General features: G+C 41.4%; 1 protein-coding gene across 1 annotated transcript in view; it reads right to left on the reverse strand.

Moving 5' to 3' along the window:
- The window catches only part of Dscam3 (Down syndrome cell adhesion molecule 3), a 125,262-nt gene that overhangs the window by 15,456 nt on the left and 82,179 nt on the right, over positions 1–27,627 (reverse strand). Inside the window, exons 3-5 of the mRNA XM_076376710.1 lie at positions 23,325–23,511; positions 18,469–18,611; positions 9,319–9,483 (exon numbers count right to left, since the gene is read on the reverse strand). Of these exons, the coding sequence (XP_076232825.1) occupies positions 9,319–9,483; positions 18,469–18,611; positions 23,325–23,511 (495 nt within the window). The remainder of the gene's footprint in view (positions 1–9,318; positions 9,484–18,468; positions 18,612–23,324; positions 23,512–27,627) is intronic.

The following is a 27,627-nucleotide window of genomic DNA, read 5'->3' on the forward strand; positions in this document are numbered from 1 at the left end:
TCCCAAGGAAAAAAGCTTTCTATCCTCGGCATTCTAATATTAAAACTTCTCTGAAACATAAAAGCCATCTGCACCCTAGGTAGAAGTCCCCACTCGAAGTTCCACTATTAATGGCTTTCCTATAACACGAAACAAATAACCTGACCACCGAATATTCACCGAAGCTCGCGATCAAGCGAAAAAACCAGTGATAAAACATCTATCAAACAACTGGAGAAACTGGACGAATTCACCAGCGCCCGCGTGTCTCCCTATAAATTCCAGCTCCCGATATTTATTGCGCTCGCACGAAACATCGTTGCCATTCCTTATTTCCTGGACACGCGCGTTCGTTCCTGCAGTCTATATCAGACTGTATCCACACGCAACCAGGCACCGCGGAATCCTTCGACGCCGCTGCATAGTAGACACGGGGAAAGAAATAGGAAATAAGGTTGGTAAGTCAGCCACAGGGTGTGGGTTCGTCCCCGGATGCTAGGGGGGGATCCGACGAGGGGGTGGGTGTGGACGGCACGAAAGGAGCAATTTAATATCGCCTTCCCCGACGGAATAAAAATACGGAGATAAATAGCCCGTAACTTCGAGCCAGGCAGCTCGACTACGTCGTCCCCTGGAACACGTATAACCGCGTCACGCAGGGCTATGGTTACCAGAAAGTTGCTGGAAAATGGGACCATGGACCGTCAATGCGGCGAAATTTGTGGCTTATTGTGGCAAGAGAAAACTGTACGTGGATACCGTCTACCAGGGCTATTGATCTCTATATAAGGCTAAATAGAGTGGAGGCCTAACTTGGTGACCCATTTGAACACTGAATTGAGATACAAAATTGAGAATTTCTGTCGTATTCAATGTGGTCACGTAGGTCAAGCTGTGCACGTGGGATTGAGTGTTTCTTCGCAGTTCTTGTACATTTATGTACTATTTCATTGTAAAAATAATGACATGTATAATGCAAGTTTTTCATTGTAAACTTTGTCTTTAGTAGTTTAGGAATTATGATTATTTATGGCGTGCACTGAGGCATGAAATCTTTTTTTTTTTAATCGCAATGCAAAATTATTTCAAATTGTTTTTAAAGGAATTTTTGTCGATTTTCAACCTTTCAATTGGACAACCTTAATATGACGATCGGTGGCTATGTTCTATCCAGTATTATATAGAGATCAGTGACCAGGGCTGAGACTATATCTCGTCGATTTTGATCTAATTTAAAGCGTCTGTACTGAGGATTTTTGGTGGTTTCAATGACAGGTGGCTAAGAGATGGGAGAAAATGAAGAGCAGAGTTGAGAAATTGTTAATTAGGCTTGCCTATAAGTAACGTAATACGAAGCTTTTCTGTTTAATATCTCGCAGTAATAACAAATACATTTTAGACGAAAGTAGAGGGCTCGTGCCAAGAGGATAACAATCACTCTTCATACAAGAGTTCTTAGAAACGTTTCAAGCGGTTGGAAAGAGTCTTTAGCGAAATGTGAAATTTCGAATAGCTTCGACGACACATTTACGTAAAAGCTCCCAGCTACTTTGTAAAATCTTCGAGCGCCCGACAGACGCACGTTCGCGACAGATTCTCCAGGCACGTATTTCAATTCAGCGTTCGTTCACTCGCGTAAGTATCCATTTGCCCCTCTAGATTCCCTATAACAGCGAATCAACTAGCAGTAACAATTTTTCAATAACGAAAATGTACTGCAACCTCCAAAATATTAAACTTAAACTGCGTGAAACCTTAATAAGAGAAGATAAGTGACCTAAAACTAAATAAAAAATAAGTCTTTCAGTTTAAAAATAACTATTAACATAGTACAAATTTAACTACTAATATGATATATTTCTCTCCTCAAACCTGTCTAATTATCAAACTCCATCCCGATCAGCATTAAATTTCAAGCCACCGTTTCTAAACTCTATCTCCCACCCCCATCGAGCCAGTCCTCATTCCTCCCATCATAAGCGCCCCATGAAACATTCATCGATACTCCAGCGTAGAACACTCAGGACAAACAAGCAACGCCTGACGCTTGGCCACCGAAAATAACAAGGAACCGAACGTGTTCGAAAAGAGAGAAAAAGTCGGCTAGGACCGCGTCTAGTTATTCAAACAGTAACGAGGTTACGCTCCCGACCTCGCCCCTATAAAAAGAAGAGGGTGCGAAGCCAGCGTGTATGATTTCAGGCCTGTGCACGAGTGCATCCAGGGACCACGAATACGCGCGCTAACTCCTCGCTTCGGATCGTCCTGTACACGCTCAAGCATTCATGTCCCATACATATTTATGCCGGTCGGGTGCACGTAACAGGTACGCTCGATGTGTATATATACACATATATATATATGGATGTACAACATCCATGGTCCGTGGAGGCTGGATATCATGGAGAGCATCACGTCGTGTCGGGGTGTGATACGTTTGTTTCGTAACTAGCCTGGTAACATTGTGCCGCACACGTTGCAATGGAAACACCTGCACGTTGTGCATCTGTACGCCCCCGCGCCGCCAGAGCCTCTTCGCCACCGCGTGCATCGCCGCCTGGCGCACCCTCGACGCGGTTATCGCGGTCCTGACCCAAGAACAGAAGCCTTCGACGGCATATCGAGGCGTCGTGCCAACCCTCTGTCATTAACACATCGCCCGTTTGCTCTGTGGAGGTATCGAGCGGGGTCTTCAATCTACGGATGCCGCCCTCGCCCTAGGGACGCGACGACAGACTTTCTTCGTCTGAAAGGACCGAGTGCCAGGGCGGAGATCGTGACGACGACGCGCTGCTTCCGGCCGATTGTGGAACGTGGGCGTGCTCGCTGATAGTGCCAGGGATCAGCGAGAGATGCGAGGTCGATGCCTGTGGGAGAATGATAGGGTACGATAGGGTGGGGGAGAGCTGCTTAACACGCGGGCAATTGATAGGCGGTCCTTCGAGGTTTTAGTACTTATTCAATGTCTGGTCGTATACGGGGTTATACTACTGGGTAACTAATTGTTATTGTTGTGTAGAATAATCAATGTCTATGTTCGAGGTATTAGTCTTTACGAGATGTCTGACAATAGACGAAGTCATACTACTTACTTGGAATTTAGGTATAGACGATGCTATATTACTTGCTACGTGTTTGATGATACACGAGCTTATACTACTTACGAAGTGTCTGATTAAAAAGGAGGTTATATTTATTACGAGGCATCTGGGCAAAAGGAAGGTTATACTACTTACTAGGCGTCTGGTAATATATGAGGTTATACTACTTACACAACGTCTGATCATAGACGAGCTTATACTACTGACCAGTCGTTTCGCCAAGCACGAGGTTATGCTACTTATACAATGTCTGCCTCTAGGCGAGGTTATACTACTGACTATGTGTCTGATCAAACACAGGATTATACTACGTATAAAATGCCTGACCATGGGAGAGGTTATACTACTGACTATATGTCTGTATATAGACGAGGTTCTTCAATTAACTACACTATTTTCTATGACCATTTTCCATGTTGTAGTTATTTTTTCAAATCCCATTTCGAAGGATTTGTACTCCTACCAAAGAAAACGTGAAGCCAGAAATATTAATGGTGGAACGACTCACATATGTGATTTTCCTTTTCAGAGGAAAAATGAGAGAAAATGTTATTAGAAGATTAGGACCTAATAATGAATCTGGATTTCGAAGATTAATTAAATTGGCATTTGCATTCTTTTAGCAGTTCTGGGACTCATAATGGCAACAGTTAACAAATCTAATGGCGATACAGTTCAGGTGCACGCATTAATGTCTAAAGTTGGAGAGTAATTTCAGAGAGATCAACCTCTGAGGTGGAACTTCATTGTCGGAGACAAGTTTGAAGTTACATATCATGAGTTCAAGAGTTTAGCATGCCCCTACATCCACTGAATTCCGAGATGTACATTTTCGAGAGTGGAATAGCCTCTGGTCTAGATACTAATCTTAATATCTGTGGAAGACGACACAGAAGTGAATTGTTACGAAAAATGAAGATGCAATAAAGAAGATTAAACCAATTATGTCGAAAACAATTTTGCAAAATATTCTATGCACCACTTTGCAGCAAAAGTTCTTGTCAAAATATTTAAAAAAATGATTATACACTGTTCCAAAGAGGATTAAAGATGTTTGTGAAAAATTCAGTAATCCTCTCTTAATAAATCTGAATTTTGATATTCAAATCTCCACTTCCATCACTTCAACAGTCTCCATTGACTATAAGAGGTGAACGGTCTTCAGTTCATCTACCGTCAGCCAGGTAATTGCCGCCTCTTGGCGAGAGAGAATAATGTTGACATCTCATTCCCCGGTTAAAACTAGCTGCTGGTGTCCTGGGTACCCCTTTATCTGTCTTTCACCTGAAAATCTCCTTGCCATCCGAGCAGATGACGTCCTCCGACAACGGTGAATTGGTACGAGTGTCCGCACACGTCTGCAAAGGGATCTCTTGTTCTTCTCGTTCACGGTGCCCTTTGCACCCCATATTATGATCACAAGCTCAGTCTTCTCTCGTTTCTGTCGTTCGAAGCATATCTTCTTTCTTCCAATGCGATAATTGAAAATAATAAAATTGTATTTCAGGCTCCCTTTTCAAGTTACTACTTCTTCAAGATGTCTGCAAAATACGTCTGACACCAAGAGTTATACTACTGTCGACGTTAGTCGTGTCAAGTGCAGCAGTGGCAGTAGTATATGTCAACGCGCGAGTCAGATCAGACGCAGTAGCGACAGTAGTACAAGTCAATGAATAACTATAATAAGAAGACTCAAACTCAGTTTTATTACTCTTAGTCTTCTTTTTGTTTTTGCATGTAGAATCATCTCTTAAAATTTTTGAAATCTAAATACATTAAAATCCCCTGTATTCATACATTTAACTTTCTATTCATGTGTAGCTCAGTTATTTAATAATACTAGTGAATTTTCAACTCGGTTCACCAACAAATTTTCATATAACGAAATTCCATTTATCATTTTAGAACATCCGGTTTTCTGAGGCTTAATTATCACCTTCCATAGTATCCTGTCGCACTTCAGCCAGATTTCAACAATTTCCTCATTGTCGTGCATCCTCGCTGCGAATAATAGATCCCTCCTCTATCTGTTCCACGGTTTTTGTCGCGGATATCCCAGCCTATCCCGCTGTTTACAGTTGCGAGCATCGTCTCGTGTACGACCGTATATTGCTATCTGTTCTTCGTCGTGTCCATGCTGATGCCCGGTTGTCTGAATATTTTCCCGTGTTTCCTGGGGATTTCCATATCTCTGCCAGCGTCGCCCTGTTTGTTTTTTCCATTCTCGATATTAAAAACGGTCGAGCGAGCTAGATTCGGGGTCAGGCTCCTCGACTTCGACGTTATTGTCGTGACTCCTGCGGGGCTCGTACCGATTCCTTCCCAGAGACCTTAAAGACATATCCTGCAGATGTTACGATTCCTATACCGCGGCCTGGCTCGCTGGAGTTTCCCATTCGTGCATCGATATTCGTATGTCTCTATTCCGAATGTCCTTTAACTTGAAATTCTTCTCAAACGAAAGAAGATATTGTAGAATCGGGGCAAAGTGGAATTCGTTTCGCGATATTGAAGAAGTAATGTCTGTTGAATTATGTTAATACGTTCAAACGAATTTCCTAGTAGTTTAATTCGACTAAAATGATAGAATTTTTTCCGTGTTTTGCGTGGCTGAAGTACATGCCAGGAATTTACGAATAGAACCGCGAGAAAGGGTGGAAGCGTATTTTTCTGAGGGTGCTTCGAGGACTGTTTATGGAAAAGCATCTAGGGGGGAAAAGTCTCGTGCCATGGAAAATGAAGTTTGAAGACCGCTCTCTCGTTTTTCTCCTGCTCTTTCTCGAGACTGTTTCAGGGATTGTTTATGCGAAGCCCGTCGATGGAAGTTCCACGCGTCAGAAATAAACGTTTAAACTTCTCTCAGACGATTTCCACGGCTCAACTCGTTCGCTAGTTCGACTGCGCGGCTGCGTCGGATTTTTAACTGAAATTAAAATGTCTCTTCCGCGACGACGGAAACATTTAAATTACATTTTAATCGCGATTATCGCGGCTAAGCACGGAAATAGTTTCCATTCGTTTAAATTCATGTTGTTCTCAGAGCGACTGAAACTGACAACGAAAGCATGTACTGATTTTTTTCATGCTCTTTTTTTGGAGCAGCATTTACCCTAGGATTTTATACAATTAATACATATGTGTGTATTATTAATAGATATGTTGAAAAAATATTATAGAAGTCCCCGAGCAATCTTATTTTGTTCATAGAAGAAGAAGGCTGTAAGTAGTATAAACTCGTATTTGGCCAGACATGCCAAAAACTTTCGTTTTTGGAGTAGTACTTACTCTAGGGTTTTATAAAATTCATATACATGTTTTTATTATTGATAGATATGTTGTAGAAGTATTATAGGAGTCCCCGAGCAATTTTATTTTGACTATAGTAGTGTTATAAGTAGTCTAACCCTGTAGTTGGTCAGACACACTGAAAACTTCTTTGAAACAAGATTTACCTCAGGATTTTCTAAAATTAATATTCACGTATTTATTACTGATAGCTATAATATAAAAATATTATAGGAGTTCGCGAGCAACCTTATCTTGACCACAGAAAAAGAAGGTTACAAGTAGTATAACTCTGTAGTGTCTCAGACATATCCACAAACATCAGCTTCCTCTTCATATAACCACATCTCCCCAGATACATACCAAATAGAAACATATTCCCCAAAAATTGAGAAAGAGTCTTTTGTCAGTCAATGCTGCACAACTGCCTCACATGGCAATTACTTCCTCAACAAAATCCTCCCTTTCTCCTCATCAACGCTGTCATTCCCAGAAAAGCTAACGCAGACCCCCTCGAACCCTCCTCTCCCACCCCTAACATGTCCCGAACTTCGATGCGCTGACTTTCAAAAACGCTCCAAAGCGACAAGCACGAGGCGCATGCGAGACGTAGGGAGAAAACTCGGCTCGAGAACGGATCGCGCGCAAGCTCCTAGAGCTGCTTTGTCAATTATTCCCCGGATTCGAACTTAACAACCGTTACTGCGCGTCCCGTCGTCGACGACAGCGACGATGAAAAACACCGAGAGAGATTGTACAAAGGCATAAAGCCGTGGAGAGGAAAGCCCCAGCATCAACGAGGCTGAACGCGTTCGCGACTCTGAAACTGCATGAATGCCGTTGTATGCACGAGCGTGTGCGTTCCGTTGCCTGAAAAACCGGAAAAGGGTCGAGCACCTATTTCCGGTTGCGCGGGGACGTGGGGGGGGCGAGAGATAGGCGGGCCATTATTAAAAGTATAAAGCCACTTCCGCGCGTTGCAATGGCGAGCAAGGGACGGTGGGAACGGGCGAATTAAATGGGAGGAGCACGATCTTCCGACGACGCAAAAATTTTCAACGATCCCGTCGGCGTTCCTTTATCCCCTCCACCGATCTTCGACGAGACCATTCGAAGGATCCCCTTTTTGTTACACGAGAAGATTTTAACCCGTTTCCGAGACGCTTTTGACTTTCTGCTGCACCCTTTCGTTCGTCAAAGACGGAATTTAAGGGAGGAAAAATCGGGGGTCTTATTGGGGGTCTTTGAGAATCTTTGGCTTTTGGAATGTGTGGGAAGATTGCTCTTGTGAAGCTGAAAATTGATAGCCTGTTTCGTGATCTTTTTCTCATGGAGTGCCTTTTTCGAAGGGATAATTCTAGTACAATCAAAATTCTTTAAGTTCTACGATTTATAAAAAAAGTAATAGAAAACGTTTCAAATTGGAACCTTACCTTATGCCTAATATCTTCATAACAATTCTTAAATTTAAATTTCAAGCCTAATTAGAAAATTTCACTTGTGTGATTTGAATTTGTTTTGGTTGGAATGGCTTACAAAGAAATTGCAATTGCTTTAAGTAAAGTTAATTACATTCTGACAGCTTTTATACTTCACTCCTTTTGTATGAGGAGATAAGAAGACCGCTTGATTTTCATCTCTAGAAGTATATTTCTCGTGAATAAATGCAAAAACGGAGTCTCTTGTCGAGCAATCTGATTATCAACGTCAGTCTCATTCAACACCCAGATGTTCGCGAGTTTTATCATCAATATTTTATATCTAGCGTGCGCCTGACTTGTTTACGATTACTATTGTAACATAATATATCCATGAGCTGTGCAAATGTGGGTCACTTCAGACTTCAAGATTATAAATGACACCGCGGTGCTAACATTCGTGGCATTCGCTGAATTTCTGCATTCTTGACGAGGATTTACGTAATTGTTACATAAAAGGGAAGAGAAAATTAGTTTCCCTTTTTATTCAGCTGCTGGATTCCTCCTCATTCTCGGCTTAGAAACGACGCTATAGACTTTGCCCGCTTCGTTCTTTAATCTCAAAAGAGAAATTTAAAAGCACATCAAAGATTATATTAGAGGAATTTTAGAGTTCTTTGTTTTCAATTGTAGACACGCAGATAAAGAATGAATTGTTAGCTTTGTAATTGAACAAACATTTATCCGAAAGTATTTGAATAATGTTTTAGATTCAATTTAGTTGCGAAAAATTAGATTACTTTCTTGAAATAATCCGTGACAACAGGAACGAAATGAATTTCAGCAGTTTTTAAAGTAATCCCGCAAGCGTGATAATTTACGAAACAACGTTACGTGAATATTAATTCACTTCATTCTTTCGCGTTTAAAAATATAAAAATCGCACTGGGTGCGTCATAAAATATTAGGCAGAAGTTTGAAGCTTTAATGCATACGAGTTAAATCCCACCACAGTAGTAATACTTTAATATTAATGCACTGCTCTACTTTTTCAGTAGTTAAAGTCAACTATTTCTCCCGCGCGAGAAGCTCGCCTTGTAAAGTAGGTTTACTTCTTGGGAACACCTTTGAAGCGTGTTATCGCGAACTTTATGAAAGACTTTAGAGGAAACTTAACACTTACCACGATAATATCATTCCACTATTTTTTAAACCTCAATTATTCCACGACTATTCGTTCGAATAATTCTCCAAAGTTTTCCCAACACAGACAAACTTCCAGAATAATAATAATAATTAATTACCAATTCCTCTAATATAGCGTAAATTCACCAAACTTTTCGCGTTATCCGAAAAACTTTGCCCGCCTTTTGGAAACTTGTTCAATTCCCTCTTAACCATTTTCCACGAACCGCTGATCGAGTTCTGAGTTCAGAGATTGCCTCCGAGTTACTGTCCCTCGATCCCTCGGTTTCAGCTCGCCCAGCGACGAACCTCGAACGCGCGTTTCATTTGCAAAGCGTTTCCACCCTTACCAGTGTCGGTGTTGCCAGGTAGAAGAATGGCGTCGTCGCGGAACCAGGAAGTGACTGTCAGGTGCTCTTTGACGTCCTCCCGCGCTGTGCAAGATAAAACCGCGTTGCAACCCTCCACCACGGGGGATCTATACACCCTTACGTCGTAGCCGGGCACAGTCAGCACTGGAAACCGAAAAGAAAGTCTCGGTTAGACGCGAAACTTCGCCCCGACCATCCTTGCAAACCGTAATTACGACTTCGCCTGCGTCGGCAGTTCCTTCCAGATTTTTCTTTCATCCCTGGAAACCTTACGTTTCACAATGAAAATAGAATTCCAGATTTTGCACGCTTATTAGAATAGAAGGCATGTATTTTATGCTTGGTTACTGGTGGGATGGAAGAGATCTCTGACTGTGTGGTTCTTATATATAAGGTGTAACATGTATATGCTTCAGTATTTTAAATTTTCAATATGACAGTAGAAGAAAATGAAACAGTAATACGTAGAAATAATAGACAAGCAGCAAGCTTAAGTAAAGTAAGCAGCAAGTAAATATTACAATTGGTATGTGCAAAATAATTACAAGATAATTGTAGTTGCAAAAGGTTACAGCCTGCAAGGGAACAATAAATCATTCTCGTATTATCTATCACAAGCAACGGAGCATAATAGTTAGTTTTCGATACTTCGCGGAAGACTGTCTCTTCACGAGAAGAAAGGACGACGTTTTGTCGAGGTAAAATTCTCCAGGGCGGAGATAAGATTAGCGCTGCATCCGGAAATTCATTTTCAGCTCCAGCAGCTCCGTCGCTGCTCCATTTATCGCAAGATCTGACAGGTAGCTACGATATTGCTCTTAATAGCACTGTCAAGTCGGTCGTCACGCCGTTACGTCGCTGTCTCATTTCGGTCGAGCACGATTTAAGTATTATACGTAACGCGTTTAAGCTGCTTCACGTTTGCTGCTCTATATTCTGGTTGCTCTTTATATTCAAACGAAATAGGCGTACAAAATGTCTCATTATACGGTGGCTTCATCTGGGAAACCTAGAGATTTCGAGAAAGGAAGGAATGTTCTCTGAATCGAGACAAATTATTAAGAAAGTGGAACTCATCAAAAATTAATGTAACGTTGCAATAAGTCTCACGATCGCTTCCAGATTCATCAGATTGCGATTTAAGAGTTCAACAAAGTGCACAGTACTTTGCATTATAATTACATAGAACTCTAGCTTCCAACAACTCAGAATAATTCTCATTAACTCCTCCACGATGGTATCTACACATCGTATTAAATGGTAAAGTACCATTCACTTGAAGTTAAGAATTTGAGTAATGAAAACCATGTTGTTTTGTTACAACAAGAACTCTTCATTACCTGAGTCCAGAAGATAAATTCCAATTTTCGGTCGATGGTACTCGAGGAGCTCTAGTCTAATTGGAATAACAGTAACTAATGTATGAACGTGTCGATACCAAGCTCGACGCCGATTTCGAGTGAAAACTTCCAGAAAGAGGCAGTAAAGGTACCCCAACAACGTGTTTACCCAATAGGTTGATCTCCCTGAGCGGATTGAACCGATCCAGCCCGAAGGGATCGTCGAATCGACGTCGAAATAGACACGGATACGCGTTACCGTGTCACGTAAACCGTAGAGAAACTTAATCCCGACGATAGCTGCGAGCCCAACGGAAATATCGTTGCCCGCATGGCTGGAGATCTGCGCATATTGGCCTCATTTGCACGTCTCGTTTCGTTTCGCAGCCCCACACTGGAATCTCATCCTCAACCGAGGTATTTTCCAGCCCCGTGGCGTTGTGGGACGCGCTGACATCGTCAACGTGATGATTCCCAATTTTTCAAAAGCTTCGGGGAACAAGAGGCGTCGACTATTCCTGGTGAAATTGCCACAAGTGACTTTTTGAGAAGAAAAATGCACAGCAATTTTTGTTTGATAATTTAACTGCTATCTGAAGATATCGAAGAATATAGAAAAATGTATACAGAAGTGTATTAAAGTTGAACTAAGAATTTACAAAGCTGAGATACGATTGGAAAACCTAAGGGACTGATAAAAATGATAATCTACAAATTCCCCTTAATGAACCTTAATCCAATTTCTATCAATTTGTTCTCCTTTATTCCTTCACTCGATAAAAGCTTTACAATATCAAAGAAGTTTCAAACTTACCACTAACTTACCACTTCCCGCACCTAAATTAATTAATTATAACTCTCTCTATGCTCCGAGCGAAGAGAAGAATCACAAAGGAGTCGAATTAAACATCGTCAAGTGTAATTATTACCCTACAGATACACTGAACTCCTTCGGGGAGTCGTTTGACCCGGGGTTAATTAATTACCAATCCCTCGAAAACAATCAGGACCAAGTGTTCTCTGTTCTGCGTCTTGACGAGGCGCATTCCATCGCGTGCTGTCACACAGATCATCATCGAAAGTGGCGCGACTCGATGAATATTCCCAGAGTCTCTCGTGAGCCTCGGGAAAAAGGGGAGCACAGATCCCCTCTCGTTCTTCTTCCTTTAAACAATCCCGCTCTCTCTCTTCGGGAATAAGTCCTTTGGCGGAGACACGAGGGTCGAGCCGATGTCATTTCAGATAACTTCCTCGACGCTTTTCAGCCTTGTCCGGCTTTGCATCCGCTCTTAACACGACCGCCTCTTTCTTTCCCCTTTACATTGACGAGATCGTGCATCGAGAAGAGCAAAGGTCAGAGAGACGAAACCGCGGAGAAATCAGCGACGTTTAATTTACTCGTGTAATTGAATATTCCGTTTCACAGTCCTGCACGAATCGTGCGTGGAATGACTATGGGAATGAGTGTGGAGGGTCTTTTCTAGCGACACTTTTGCTGGCCTAAGTCACTTGGAATTTAGCAAACTATCATTAGAAGGCTGTGCTGATGAAAGACGTATTAGACTGATTGAAAAACTGTCGACTTCTTTAGTAAAACTGTTTTTTCTTTATTATTGAAAATATCTTCTTTATTCATTCGTTAGTTTCTTGAAGAGAATCTTTTAAAATGGTTAAAGGCTGTTATATTTTACACTCGCGTAGAAAACTATTTCCAAGCACAGAGGAATAGGTGGAATTATTGAAATGCTGTCGCTGGGATAAAACGTTTATTTAATATATTTCTTATGAGGAAAAGCCGCAGAAAAATGAATAAGAAGGCTGTATCACGAGAAACGAGGGATTTTTATAAGAGGAAAGTACTTGTTGGAAACATTTATGTTTATCCCAGAGAGAAAGAGGGTTAAGTTGTTTCTACGTGGAAACGCGTTTCCACACACGAGGAAATATGACATAAAATACTGGAGTGCCTTTTCAAAGATAAAACTTTTATTGTATATACTCGCCACTAAAGAAAAGCTCAGGGAAAGAGAACACCCAGAAGAGACAGGCAAAATACAAATTACTGTAAGATACTGTCAAACGACTCGTGAGTATTTACAAATTGCAACTACCTCAAAAGTTTCACGAACCAAAGAAAAATTCTCTGAAGACGAAGTAAAAAGTATCTACTTAATCCATTAAGGCTCAAAGTTATATAAATGCAACATTTTAGACGCTATTTTCTTTTATGGTGAATTTGAATTTGATATTGAATTTTGTTTCTTTATGTCAGTGTTATGAAAGATGATTCCAGAAATTAGCTTAATATTTTTTTATTATTCTTTCATTTTTCTAAGCTAGATTCAATAATCTTTTAAAAATTGAAAAAATTGAAATACAAGTGACACTGGAATTCATCAATTTTTTTATTAGTCATAGATCTGCTTTGGTGGAACCTTTTCATTCAGTAAATATCTATATAGTGTCTATTATTATAAAATGTTTTTTTGTCTCAGTGTATAACATAAAACACGTATACTTTATATCAAAGGTGTATAAAAAGAATTGTACAATATGATACGACATGTATAAACTAATATACGAAGCTTCAGATCAATCACTCGATTAGTTTTCCATCTACAAAATTTCAAACATACTGCATTGTATATCCCCTTTAATTGAATTTTACTAAAACCTCGCCAGCAGAATTCTTCCAAAGCTTATCTAAAAAATCTAGCTCAGCCAGACAAAGACACCCTAACACCTCAAAAACTCGACTCCCTTTTCCACAAAGGCCGCCCAAAGAATCCCAAGGGACCGATAGCAAAGCACAGACAAAAACAGAGTATCGCACCATCCCTCAGATATCGTTATCAGCGTTCGCCAAGGACAGCAAGCGAGGCTGGTATCTTTTAAACAGCGATAATTAACAGACGGATAAGCAACACGGCCGTGACTCGAAATGCAAACCGGCCGATGAATAGAGAGATACACCGTCGTATCCCCGCGACCAATTAACTGTCTCATTCAGGGTATCTCGTGGATCTGGCTGGGCAGACACGCGAGCTGGGGTGCGTCGGACCGGATGTCCTGAAGTGGCCGACGACGAATGCGACAGAGACGGAGGGCAGCAAGGAGGGAGCGGGACGCGCGGTCAAAGAGCGTCGAGCTGAAAGGGGACGCGGAAACGAAAGGAGGAAACGAAATTGCGAGCGTCGAGTCGGTGGAAAAAGGCGAGTGGAGCTCGCGAGCTCTGGGAAGGGAAGATTCGATGAAGATGGAGGATCCGAGATATCCGTGATGAAGAAAGACGTCCGAGGGGCGAGCAACTCAGTCGTCGAGACGTGGACAGAAAAAGGGTTACAGAAATGAGGAAGGGCTGGAGATAGGGTAGACGTACGAGAATGAAGACGGGAATAAGAAAGAAAATTCGGGAAACGGGAGAAAGAGGGGAACGAAGCGAGAAGCAATGAACGAGGGCTAATGGAAGGAAAAGACAGAAACGAGATACAGGATGGGTCGGAGGCTGGCTAGGGGAATCGGACTCGGAGACAGCGAAAGAGGGAGATGGGAGAGGATGAAATCTTGCTGAATGCCAGGTCACTCGTTTAAATAATTAAACGCGTAATTACCGCCGACTGGAACACATTTTAATGAACGACGTCTTTTCCACGACCCCCACTCTCTCGCGAGTCCCGTTTCAGGAAGGGAGCTTCAGAAAAGCCGAGTCGGAGACGTTTGGAACCCTTTCGTCTCGCGACTTCGAGCCCTTTGCCGAGGCGGCGGGCCTGAACACGCGGAGTGGCCGATAACGAGGCGCCTCTTTCGATCTTATCGCCAGACTCTGGACACCCCTTTGACCTCCTCTTGGTCAGTCGGCTCGGGAGATTACGACTCGTCGCCGCTGAGACGATCGAAATGGCGTCTTGGCTCGAGTGGACGCGACTCGGGACTATCGGAATTTCGATCGAGGGCGTTTGTTAATGAGGGAGCGCCGCCATCGATGGAGGTGGGTCGGTTCTGGGGGATGTTTCCAACGAGTTCGATGTAACGAGGTTTAATTAACGCCGCGGTTCTTGGATATTCGACTTCTATGATCGTTTACGGTTGCAGTCTCCTTTCGCGGGCTGGGTCCCTTCTTCGCCCCTCTGCCACCCTTGGCGCTCCTTTTTTTCTCGGCGGTAATTACATTTAAGAAGCGGAAAGTTGCGCCGTTTATTGGTCCCGGAACTTGTTAGCGGAGAACGCTCGGCGAGAGGTATTTAGCTGGTCTGTTTGCGAAGCTTTTAGATGCTCGACGGCAGATATCTGTTGGAAATCTGTTTCGAACTGATAGCTCGTTATTAGGGGGAGAGGGGCGGTACGTGAAGCGGTTCCTGAGTGGCTGAGTCGAATCGAGATTAATGATACCTTGGGGAAACTTCTTCGCGATGAAGACGTTGAAGGCGCATTAAGTTTGATTCTGCTATTCGGCATGTGCAGTGAGCTTATGGGGAGTGGCAGATGTATTTCTGAGGCTAATTTATGCAGTGATAATTTGAGTATATTTTGGGGAAGGCGGAGATAGAAGAAAAGGAGAGGATAATAGTAGAACAGTAGAATAAGTCAATATGTGAGCAGTCACTGTTCGACTAGTAGGTCGTAGTATACAAATTCTATATTCTGCATCTCAATTAAGGCATTAATTTAAATTTTTTAAAAATTTGATACAGGTTATTTTACTTTATAGTCACAGATATAGTCCACAAGTGTCTAGTCACGAGAATAGAAGTGTGTGTGGTCAGACAAGCCTCTGGCTCATTAAGTGGAAGAACTATGTGCATAGTCAGAGTAGCGTGTACCAAGTTAAGTAGAATAACCATGCACGTGGCCAGAAAAGTACGTCACTCGTTAAGTAGAATAACCACGTATATGGCTAGACGAACAGCTGGCTCATTAAGCAGAATAACAATGTGCGTGACCAGGCAATAAACTGCCCCATTCAGTAGAATCGCCATGTGCATAACCAGACAAATGTGTCTTGTTAAGTAGAATAGCTCTGTACATGATCAGACAAGTAGTTTCCTATTAAAATGAAATCATACATCATCAAAGAAAATAATTCCCACAGGTTAACGCATTTCATCTCGTACAAAAATTGCTCCATGCAGCAACCCTAAACCCTGATCCGACCAGAACATCCACGAGGTGATAAATCGTCGAGGACATTTGAAAGAAACTTCTCTATACGTACTTTAAAATACGTTTCGTCCTTTCACTTTGACTTCCAATTTGTTCGAAAATAGAGCGCACGTCACCGAACTGCACGGGACCGAATTTTCGCCACGGAAAAGAATGTACTGACAATAAATTCGCTAAGTTACAGCGAGCCTGAAGAAGGACTCCATCGATCGGCATTCCCCCGTCCCTTTCTGGTGTTACCCAGCTTCGCGGAAGTTCGTAAGTCGAGGCCCGTCAGCGGTAACAGAAATTCTTCTTCTGGTTTTCGTCGAGTCGTCACGGGAACTCTAGCATAGAAAACTTTCCCGACGTGAAAGCGTCCGCGGAGCCAATTTGAGTCGGCGAGGAGAGAATTCAAGAGCCGAATTTAAGCGCCACCCTTAGAATGATAGAGAAGGCTGTGGGAAATCTTGGTCAGTCTTGTAAAGCCATTGTGATTAAATTAATTTCAAGCTACTTTAGCCCGTTTTTTGCTTTTTTTGAACCTTTCAATAACGTACAAGGATTAAATGATTTTGTCGGTCGAATGTATGAGAATCTTAACTAATTACATTCAACAATTACATAATTACAAATTTTGAAATTCTAAAGTTTGATTTAGAGTGACTACAAATTCAAAAATTTGAAAGTTCGAAAATTTCGAAGAAGAGAAACACCTCGAAGCATCGATAAAATTAGCAACAAGTTTATAGCGATAAAACGCTCACCATGTATCGCAGTTCCTTTCCAGCTTAAAAGTATCCATAAACCAGGATAACAAAACCACTTCACATTAAACACGCTGAAAACAAAACTACCCAATTCGTGCCAGAGGAAATCTATAAAATACCGTTTAAGAAACCCGCGAAGCAGTTTTCCATGGCTCGTTCTCCGCCACGTTATAAACATTCCCAGAGGCGAGTAAACAGCGTTAAAAAGTCAGACGTCGGCGCCATTGGTCGAGGAAGGAAAGGTGAATCGGATCGCCTGCGCGCGCGCGCGCTCCAGAGAGTGGCGAAGTTAAATGGAAGGATTCAGAATTCCCTTCTAATTTCGGTTTCGAAGTGTATGGGACTGTAGGTGTAGGAGGCAGCGCGGCTTTGTGTACGCCAGTAGCGTCGGTCGGCTTAAAATCAGCCATTTAAATGGTGGCTCACGTAAACCCCCGTGCCGGACAAAGTTTTGTCCCGTTCCTCGGGCCACGTTCACCGAGAAAGCTTTCTCCACCCCTTTTCCTACCTGCTACGAATCGAACCTCCGCCGATACAATTTAACGGCTTTCAGCAGCGTTTTCCCTTCGGTATTTACACGGGGCGGCTAGGGAGCGAGCGAGGGGCTCGGAGAGATGTCTCGAACGGAAACGCAGACCGTTACGACGTCTCTGGGCACAATGGGATCTTCCAAGGAAGTTTTAACCGTCCCTAGGTCCAGTCACGTTCGCGTCGAGTGACGTTTGCCGTCTGTAATTGACGTTCATTGTACGCGCGTAAACCTACCCCTGCGGGGGATCGCGTTTCGCCTGGGTGTCGATGGATAAATAAATTTTCGGGATGCTTTCCTTCGCGGGCAATAGGCGATACCGAGGTACGTGACGGGGAAGGATGAAAAGACGTCGATTGCTTTCGATAAGGGCGTCGGGGTGGCTTCAAGGGGTTCCTATATGACAGAAATGGGGTCTGGAGAGACGATTCTGTTTAGAATTAGTTCGTGACTGAAATCGATAATACTCATGGGGGAGAAGTGAAATTTAGAATGTAGATTTTGAATTGATGATTTTGAAGTGGGAGAAAAGAGAGGAATTTCAAGGAGAAGATGTCAGTAGTTGGTCAGACAGAACGTATTCTAAGTAGTATAGATCAGTATTTAAAACATGGTTTACTGAATATTACAGAAGAACCTTTAACTAAGTAATGAGAGGTAAAGGAATTTGTCTAAAGTAACAAAAATTCCAAAAACCAGCAATTCTAGTAGTATAACCAGAAATTCAGAGAGACAGTCTCTACAAACCCTGAGTCGGTCAACCAAAAGCACCAACCCAGGGTTCGGAATGTCGAGCATGATAAACGAGACTAGAACAGACAGCCTGCATAAATCCTACTGGACCTGAGTAGTATGGGTAAGAATTTAGTCAGCCAGCAGAGATCCTGAGTGACACAAGATCAGAAACTTTTCTCGAACCACGTCTACCTAGTCCACCTTCTTGATTGCATACCGAGAAAGGTAATAAGTCTCTTTGCATCGTATATCACCGTAGGAAACACCCTTCGTCCCTCTACTACGAGAATTTCCCTCCCAGTCGCGAGGTATTTGGAAAAAAGCACAGTAATTAATGAGTACCCGTTGGGACGCGATAATGAGACTTGTATCTGCACAGACGCGGGACAACCACGCACAGAGAACTCGTTTCCTCTGCGACATCTCGCGCTATTTTTATGTTGTTAACAGCCCCGTGTCCCTGCAGCGTTGCATTCCCCACTCGTGTAGAGGTTTTTTTTTTAATTATTCGCTCGCGAGAGCTCGTCTGAATAGCTAGGAATCGGCAACTCGAGTCGTTAAAAGGCGATATTGACATATTTCCGTGTGAAATACTTGTGTCGTTCTACACACTCACCAGCACGAAGTGTAACCTCGCGTGAGAGGACGGTTCCCACGGAGCTGGTGGCCCGGCATCTGTACCTCGCGTTGTGGACTTCGGCGCGAAAATCCTGCGCCAGAAATGGCGGAAAGTAGAGGGTGCCATTCCCCAGTAATTGCCTGAAAATAGGAAAAAAGAAAAAATATATTAGCTGTTTGTACACTTTTTTGGTGATTTTGCTTGGAGGTCTGATTTTGTAGACTTTATAGATATTTTCTAGACTGAGTGCAGGATCTTGTAATATTTGAAATGAAATATATGCCTGGGAGTCAGACTACCCCACGTCCATTTTTTTCAAACTTAAGTTCTATACAGGTCTTACTCTTTTCTATTCATTTTATTAGAATAACGAGAATTTAATTAAATTACGTTATAAGTAAAGGAAGTTTAATAATATAAACTACTTCTAATAATGTGTTAAGAAATAACAAAAAAAGGACGTAGGTTAAGTTGGCTCTCAGGTACAGATATGAAAGCTACAAGAAATGTTTGTACAACATGAAGAAAGCGTTTTCTAACTTCTGACTCGAAGCAATTGAAATAATACTTTAACCAGTAGTAGAGGTCTACGTTAATAGAAACTTCAGTCAGGCAAGTAGTATGAACCAATGTTTGCTGAAACGGAGAGCAGAAATTAGCTCGAATAGACACATGGTGGAAATCAATACCCATCTCGAATTCTGTGCAGCAAAATTTTATGTTACGAAACCTATTACCTGAAGTGAAAAACGTTACTAACTTCCATTCGATCAGACAAGTAGTACAGGTCATTGTTTGATCAACCCTATACCTTGTGGAAACCCTTTTACCTTACTCCGTCCCTACCTACCGAATTCAAGCATCAATTTTCACAAAGTCTGTAACTTTCATATAAAAGTCTCCCTGCAAATTACAATAGCAATAATTAAATATGATACGATTGAAATTTAATCCTGCAAAGGCTGAAATCCATTCGCATTGTTTCCGTTCGATTCAAACTCACTCAGAATCCGAAGCATTCGGATTACTGCGAGATATGAATGGACACGTTCGATCTCTCATCTTTTTCGCGTTCCAATCGCGCATTGTTCGCAACATCCCTCCCATTAAGCGTTATTTATCCAGCGTCGTTTTTGGTCCAGCGATTTTACTATCAATTAGCGAGTTTAAAACCGCCATGATGTTTATTCGCCGTTGACATGCTCGTGAACGTTGACGTTGGATGCATTAAGCGTTAATGTAAATCAGTCTCGCGGTGAACGTTCCGCTCGCCAACGCTGCGTTTAATTCTCGTCTGTGTCTACCACGAGTAGAACAGCATTACGCGTCGGCCATGATCGAAGTCCAAAATTCAGGCGTTGGCAGTCGAAATTTTTGACGTTCGCTTGTCCGAGGTTGGGAGCGAGATTTTACGTACTGCTTCTCCGCAACGCTAGCGTTTAAGCGAATTGGAATGACGTGTTTTCCTACCCTTTCCCCCTCTATGCCTGCACGGGATGAACGGTTATCTCCTGGCAGGAAATTACACGTAAAACCCTGAAAAATTGAAAACTCGGCGACCGGAAACCCGTGTCCGTGTCGGGATACACTGTGGAAGAGGGATTAGATGGACGACCTGAACGTATTAGCAGTAAATAATGTGCAATCTGTTTTCGTGTTTTTTTTTTGCCTCTAGGAATTTTTCTGCATCGACATTATCCATTTACTATCCGTTACTTGCTGTCTTCTCTCTTTTTCTGAAGTCATTCTCTTATTAAACGTGACGCTATTTTATTTTTGTAATATTCTGATAATAATTCTGTACCTCAGAGCCAGACTAACATTAGTCCATTTTCTTCATTTCAAGTTTTTTGCAGAATCTTAGTGCTTTCATTCATTTTATTAGAATAATAGGAATTTAGTTAAATTACGTTGTAAGCGATGGAAGTTTAATTGTGTAAATTATTTCAAATACTGTGTTAAGCAAAGGGTAATCGCATTTGTTTTTTGGCTTTACTGAAAAAAGACAAAAATGGAGTTGGGTTAGTCTGGTTCTGAGATACAGAATCCTGTGGTTGTAAGGCAAATCGAAAACAAGTAACACGTTTTTGTTTGCGAGATATTGGTGTGTATAGTTTTCAGCTTTAATATTGTTTTATAGATTTATGTCTTCTTGAACCCCTATTTTTAGGTGAAAAAATTCTTTTAATGCCCTTTCTTTTTTCTGAAAATACAAACTCTGTATTCTAGATCTCAATTGAGACCTTAACCTGAATTTCTTGAAACTGTGACATAGCTCGTTTTGTCTTACAACCACAGAATTATTCTATACCAAGATGATATATTTCATTGATTTACATTTCAATATCTCCTTTTTCTTCACCAGTCCACCGAGTTTCAATGTCTAACAGTAAGCTTCCTCATTGAACCTTCCACCTCAAACATCTCCCTTTCTAACTTTGTTACCTTATCCCTCCTCTGTCTCTCTTTCGAATTTATTTCCCAGACAGCTTCGCTGGCATCGCCTCATCTTTTCATGCGTGCATCGTTACGTTCATGGAAACGATACTACCCCTATTTCCTCCTGAAACACGAGCCACGAGGGCCTGCGTATCCTCGATCGATCTGTGCGTTAAAACACGAGATAACTGGCAGCCAATTTCGTAAAATTGGAGACGCAAATGGTCGGGGAGAAGATCGAACGCCAAAAGAGCTGTTTCGGTGATGAAGAGGGCAAAAGGGACTGCTTTGCAGACAAGGTTGCTCTCCCTATAAACTCGTGACTTCCTTTTGCGGTTTTGAACTCTTACCATTCGCCTCGTGTTTGGTACGTTGTGATTCGACTTTGAAACGATCCAATCTTCTTCGTGGTCGATGGGTCTGGGATTGGAGGAAGAATTGCAGGTGAAAGTAATATCCTTTGGGAATCTTTAGTGGTGATTGAATCGCGCTGTCTATGACAGGAGTCTATTGATGCCGAAGTCTCTTGATTTCGAATCTTTGAAACTGAAATTTTCGAATATTTGTAGCTTATGCTATGTAGCTCTACTTAGAAAGTGTAGTTTTCTGAATTGTTAGTGTGTGAAGCTTTGAATGTTTTTGTAATTATAGTCTACGCGGTGCTTCATTAAATTTCTTTAGATTTTTGTGCAAGTTCGTACTGGTACTTGGATGTAGTTAACCTGAGATAAACGCTAACCAATGGGAGCTTGTGCTTTCCTACGGGACTCAGGATTGCGAACAAACTTACGAGACGACCATTGGATAAGGAACATTTCAATTACTGAGAGGAAATGGTTTCCCCAGGTGTGACGGTTACGATATTGCTACGCGTATAGCATCAAACTTCCAATAATACCAATCTTACACGATCTCGGTGGCTTCGGTTGCACTATCCTTGAGATGGCCACCAAAGCATCTGAATTTGAATAGTGACATTATGGCAACTCGAGTTTCAAAAACACATCACTGTCATATCATCTGCAACACTGCCTATGGTATAATTCTTCGTGCCAAAGTAATAAACTTCTATGAAAATAATTTAGTGACTTCAATAAAAATAGGATTTTATTAAATTAAAACTATCTATGATAGTTTACTAAAATTTCTTATGGATTTTGGGAAGTAATACAGATGATACTTCGAGCTCAGATATAGAATAAAAAGTGTGAAGTCTATAACAAGTGGTACAGATAGACCCTTGACTAGACAAGTAGTATGAGAACATATCTGATCAGACAAGTAGTAGAGATCGAGAATACAATCGAAGAAATAGTAAAAGTCTAAAATTCTATGAAACTAATAACAAAAATTGAAAATCCTGTAATGCAAGTAGTATAAGTCCAGGATTCTATCAGCCACTTAGTAAAGGCCTGTGTTTGACGGCACAAATCCTGGAATTTTATAACATAGACTTCTTTATCGAACTCGCAATATCTGCGTTTCAACGCAGCTGTAAAATTTTTGCGACTCGAGACAGATGTCTGGGGAAGCAGGTTAGGAAACTCCAGGCAATTTACAACGGCTCAAAAGTTCTAAATCCCGGTACGTTAATCCGCTTACCCCTTTTCTATCGTCCTGGTACACTCTTACGAATAACGCCGCGAATTTTCAGCTGAAAAAGCGGATCTTACAAAGGCGCGCTCGATAACTGCAACTGGAATTACGAGAAGCCGTGTCGCGTCATGGAAAACCCGGAACGAGTATCGGATCCTTTATCCGCGGCTGCTTTACCGAGAAAATATCTTCGCAACGAAATAACGTCGTAAAGGGCAGAAAAAGGAAAATATAATCACTGAGTCGTGTGGAGGAAGCAAGTGACAAATGGTTTCTTTATGGCCGCGCGTGGCAAGAATGAAATGGGAAGGGAATTCCACTTGGAGGTGACCTCTGACTCTGAACGGAAACCTTGTATACTTTTTCAGGTACTAAAATTTGAAGTACTAACAAGTAATAATATTTTTCGAGTAATATTTTTAGGTTTTAACATTTCTAGATTCTAACGTTAAGATTAAAGATGAAATATAGTTAGAAAGAAGTGAGAATTTCCTGCTTATTTTTTACAAGAATTTTCAGGTACTAACATTTTGAGGTGACAGGTGAAATATACTTGGATAAAAATAACAATTTCCTGCGTACTTTTTTCCAAGAACTATTCTACAATTTTGGACAGCAGAATTATGAGATTCTCTCAAATAAATTAATTCCTCAAATATTTCTGAATGTTACAAAGAGTCTGCTACCTCGAGAAGCTTCCTAAATATTATATCCACGATCGTATGATACACTGGAGACAAGACGAGCTCAGCTTTATAGGACGCTCTCACAAAAGGACTCCACCACCTTATCAGGACACGTTGATGTTAATTGCTTACCTTAACCCAGGAACTGCGGTGACCGATCTCTGATCTGGACTGGTTATCCAGGTGACGTGCGGCGTTGGAGTCCCATGGGCGGAGCAGCTTAGCTGGGAGCCTGTCGTATTGGAGAAGACCAGCGTACTTGGCGGCTCCAAAACGAATGTTGGTCCGTGCTGACCTAGTACGATTCCCAGAATGCACGCTGAAAAATAAATAAAGAGGTACTGGTTAGTGAAACTTCCCACCAATGCTCTTAAATATTCAATTCTGAGAAGCAGTAATAAATAATTCTCACAGTTACATCTTCCTACACATTTCCATCTGTCACACAGTTCAATAAAAGGTCAATACGTGTCTAATAAACGAATTTCAAATTCTTTTTACATAGTCCATACAGCAGTGGTCTAAAGATCAATGTATTTTCGATTACATTTGTTCTGTTAATAGTGTCTATCTATTTGAACTAATTCACTGATTCTATGTACAAGAAAATGTGTGACCAAAATTATCGTACGATGTTATCTTCTGTTATCATTCAATTTTGAAGCACTCTCTCAGTATTGTATAGTGTCGTAATCTACGCGATTTGTATAGAACACTCGTTCGCAATAACATTTCTATTGTTAACAAGATCAGTTTCCAGAACGAAGGAACACCGTAAAGCGACAAACGCTTCGATGCAGCTTTGGGGATCGCAATTGTGCGTCCACGATGAAGGGGAACGATGGAAAGGGAGAGACATACACACGGTCCAATGCACGCGCACTACAACAATAATTCAGAAACCGGAGAAATCAATTCCGGTAAGCTGAATTCGACCTACATTCCACATCGATTTGACACTACGACCAGACTGAGATTAAACGGGCCTGGGAACGGACGATCACGTCACCGGCCCGCTGAAATATTTAATTCGAAATCCGGGGGATTAAAAAGCGCCGCCCCGAAAGTGGCCCTCGATTTATAGGGGAAATCATTTCACGCTCCGTTCTCGTGAAAACGAAATATACACCGCGCCGTCAATATTTTATTTCGTTTCGCGCGTTATTTTCGCTGAATCGAAGAATCATTCTATTGCCTTCGAAGAATTTCTGTTTCAATTTTTGGTAGGAATTTTTTCCACGTAAAAAGAGATCTGAATTTAAGCGATTTAGAGGAGCAGAGAAGAGAGTCCATTCTGCTTAATTTTGTGAACAGAGGACTGTTCTGAAACAATTTTTGAGGAATTAAAAAAATAGAGTGGAGTATGTGAATTTGAAATGAGCGTGGACTTTGGATGTATGTATTTAATTTCATGAAAAAGGTCGTTCTAGATTTTTATCTATGTTACTTTGTATTTAAGACAGTAATTAGTAGGATGAATTGATTCTTCAAATATTCATGGAGATATAGGAGTCTATTGTACATTGGCTGAGAGAAGATCCTTCAAATAGAGATATGTGTCTTTACAGGTGATACAGATGGTTTGCAGTCTGTTACTTTGGACACCTGGAAATGGTGATTGAATTTCAGTGTTTAAATATAGGTACCACGATCAATAACTGTTCTGCTTCTTCTGCTCGCGATCCGTCGTGAGATTTTCGATTATCTGTCAGAATCTGTGCTTCCTTCGCGACTTTTCATATTTCCCCATGAAAACTTTTCAGGAAATCATTCTTTCAATTCCCATTAAATTTCAATGGCGCGTAAGAACTTTCGTCTACTTAAAACTGTGATGTTCTCTGTAACTACCTTATACACCTAATAAATGATCAAATTCGACAGAAAAGAATTTTTCTTTTTAACTGCATCGTATTCTGAAGTAAATCCCCTCGTTACCTTCTTCCTCGATTCATCCTCCTCGACCATATTACCCAAAACTTCTCAGAGTAGCGCAGACGTAATAATAATAGTAATAATCCACCCCAATTTCAGATAGTTCTCACCCCTCGTCTCCATCGCCTCCTGAATGGTAACTTCTGCACTAAACGTACATCAAACGCGCAGAGCGTAACGTGTCACCGACCCGGTGATTCGCTGCTCGCCCAGAAATGGAATTTCAATTTCCTGCCCAAGGAGAATCGGTTTGTAGCTCCTAACGAGGGATGCAAATTTCATCCCCCTTCTGAGCGTGGAGAACGCAGACAGTCGAGCGCGTGCACGCGAATCCAGACCGCGTCAAAACGTATTTTAAGCCTTGTCGCGGTTCGGGACGTGGCTAAATAATTCAACCGATGAATTATTTCCGCCAGCGCGCCGCACTGTTAACTAGAATCGATCCAGTCGATCGTCTTCCCCGCTGTCGCCTTTCCTTACTCGATTCTGTACAAATCGATTGCACAGGGTCTAATTTTATGCAAGCAGAATCTTCACGAAAATTGCATTCATGTTTTTATATACATATGGAGCTGTATTGTACATAATGAAGGAAATTATATTTTAGAGTGAGTTATTAAGAAAGTTAAACCCTTCCAATGTATTATAAAAATCTTAGTTTAAAGTATTCAAGAATTCGAAAATAATTCGACTAATGATATACAGTGACATAATTTGAAACAAAACTCTGTTGTAATAAATGTTACAATACACAAGTATAATTTTGATGAAAATTGCGTACAAGTTTTTATATACACAAAATCTTAATTTAAAGTATTCAAGAGTTCAAGAATAATTCGACTAACCACACACACAGTTATATACTTGTAAACGAAACTCTGTCGAATAAATATTGCAATGCAATTTCAGGTTTCTGTTTTATTCTAATAACCTACGCCAGGAAACTTTATCTCTTCGAGACGAGCCAAGATTACATCTCCTTGCTTGAGTCTCTCTCGATGGTAGGAATGCATATATTTATCAAACAACGATTGCAAGTTACGACACGGGTGCATAAAGGACGCGAGACGTGCTCGAGACCTCAGCGCCAGCATTCTCGAGCGTTAACGATTTCCATTCGTCGGATTGCGATGTTTCATAAAGAAAGAGGCCTCCTCGAGGAGAGGCCAGGTACGCACGCGACCTCTCATCTTTATCTTCGCCCATTACCCCTACGACAACGCGCGGCCCCGCTGGGAGAAACGTTTTCACGGCTGTCTGCGTGTCGGAGGGGAAAAACGCTGCTCTTTGCATTTCCCGTGCTCCCTTGCGTGGTGCACGCTAACCTTACCAGTGGATCTCACTTAGTTCTCTGGGAAATATGCAACGTCCACTAGGTCTGAGGACTGAGAATCTAGCCGCGAGTCGGAAAAGTCAACGATTTTTCCCTTTGAAATGAAGGCTCCTTTTCATTTAGCAAGGAGGTTCCATCCTTTGAGGGATATTGTAGATTTAAAACTTTCTTTGAGGAAGTCTGCAGTTTTGAGATAGACGACGAGGATTTCTGGATATTCGTCGGTGGTTGGTACTTTGAACTCTGAATCTGTGGGAAATCCAGATAGAGACTGTTTAGGTTGATTCAAGTGTGCCAGGGACTTTATTCCTCAGAAGTAAAAGTAGTTAAGAAAAATTCTACATTTGAAAGTGGGAATTTTATTTTCAGTTTCTCTTTTTTTTCAATATTGTCATTAGAAGAATTCAATTGTGACGATTGATGAGGGTATGAAAAAAGAGAAGAAAAGAATAAAGGAAAACGTTTCAAGTGTTTAGAAACACCAGAAACCCAAACTTCATAAAAAATTCTCATATAGTAGACTACGGATTCTTATATAATTTCATATTTCCATAAACTCAGTTAAAGGAATGGAATTGAAATAAAAATTTATTTCATCTTTCAGATACTATAATTTCTACTCTATTTTCATACATTCTATATTTTTGAATATGATTGGCATTCTATAATTTTTTACAGATTTCAAATCTCCATAAATGCCTAAGAATCCTCAGCCTAATTATCAGAATCGTGGTATTAAAATACACGTACCAATATCAGTATTCATCCTCGCTATTATGAGCATAGACATCAAAGAAGACATCTCGCTAAGAGCTCACCAATCCAGGTACACAATTCTCCCAATAAATTCCAAGAACCCAAGAATCAAAGGAGAACAGAGGGAAATCCGTATTGCTCCTTCGCATTCTTCATTCAGATTATTACTTCTCGGCGTTCCACGGGCGAGGAGATCTATTCCTGAAGTGACAATCGATTTGTCGTGCGATAATGGGGGTTCACGTAGGAAGAAGGGAGCCGTCTCTCTTTTCACAGGTTTTCCTTCGACTTTTATCATAAATTTAATGAAAGCCTTGGAACGCTTTTATTTACTCGAATGGCTTCATTCTTCAGGAGGAACCGCGGCTCGATGAATATCGAGGCGATTGAATTGAATTAATGAAACGGATGCAG

This window comes from Calliopsis andreniformis, chromosome 4 (assembly GCF_051401765.1).
Source record: "Calliopsis andreniformis isolate RMS-2024a chromosome 4, iyCalAndr_principal, whole genome shotgun sequence".
NCBI lineage: Eukaryota > Metazoa > Arthropoda > Insecta > Hymenoptera > Andrenidae > Calliopsis > Calliopsis andreniformis.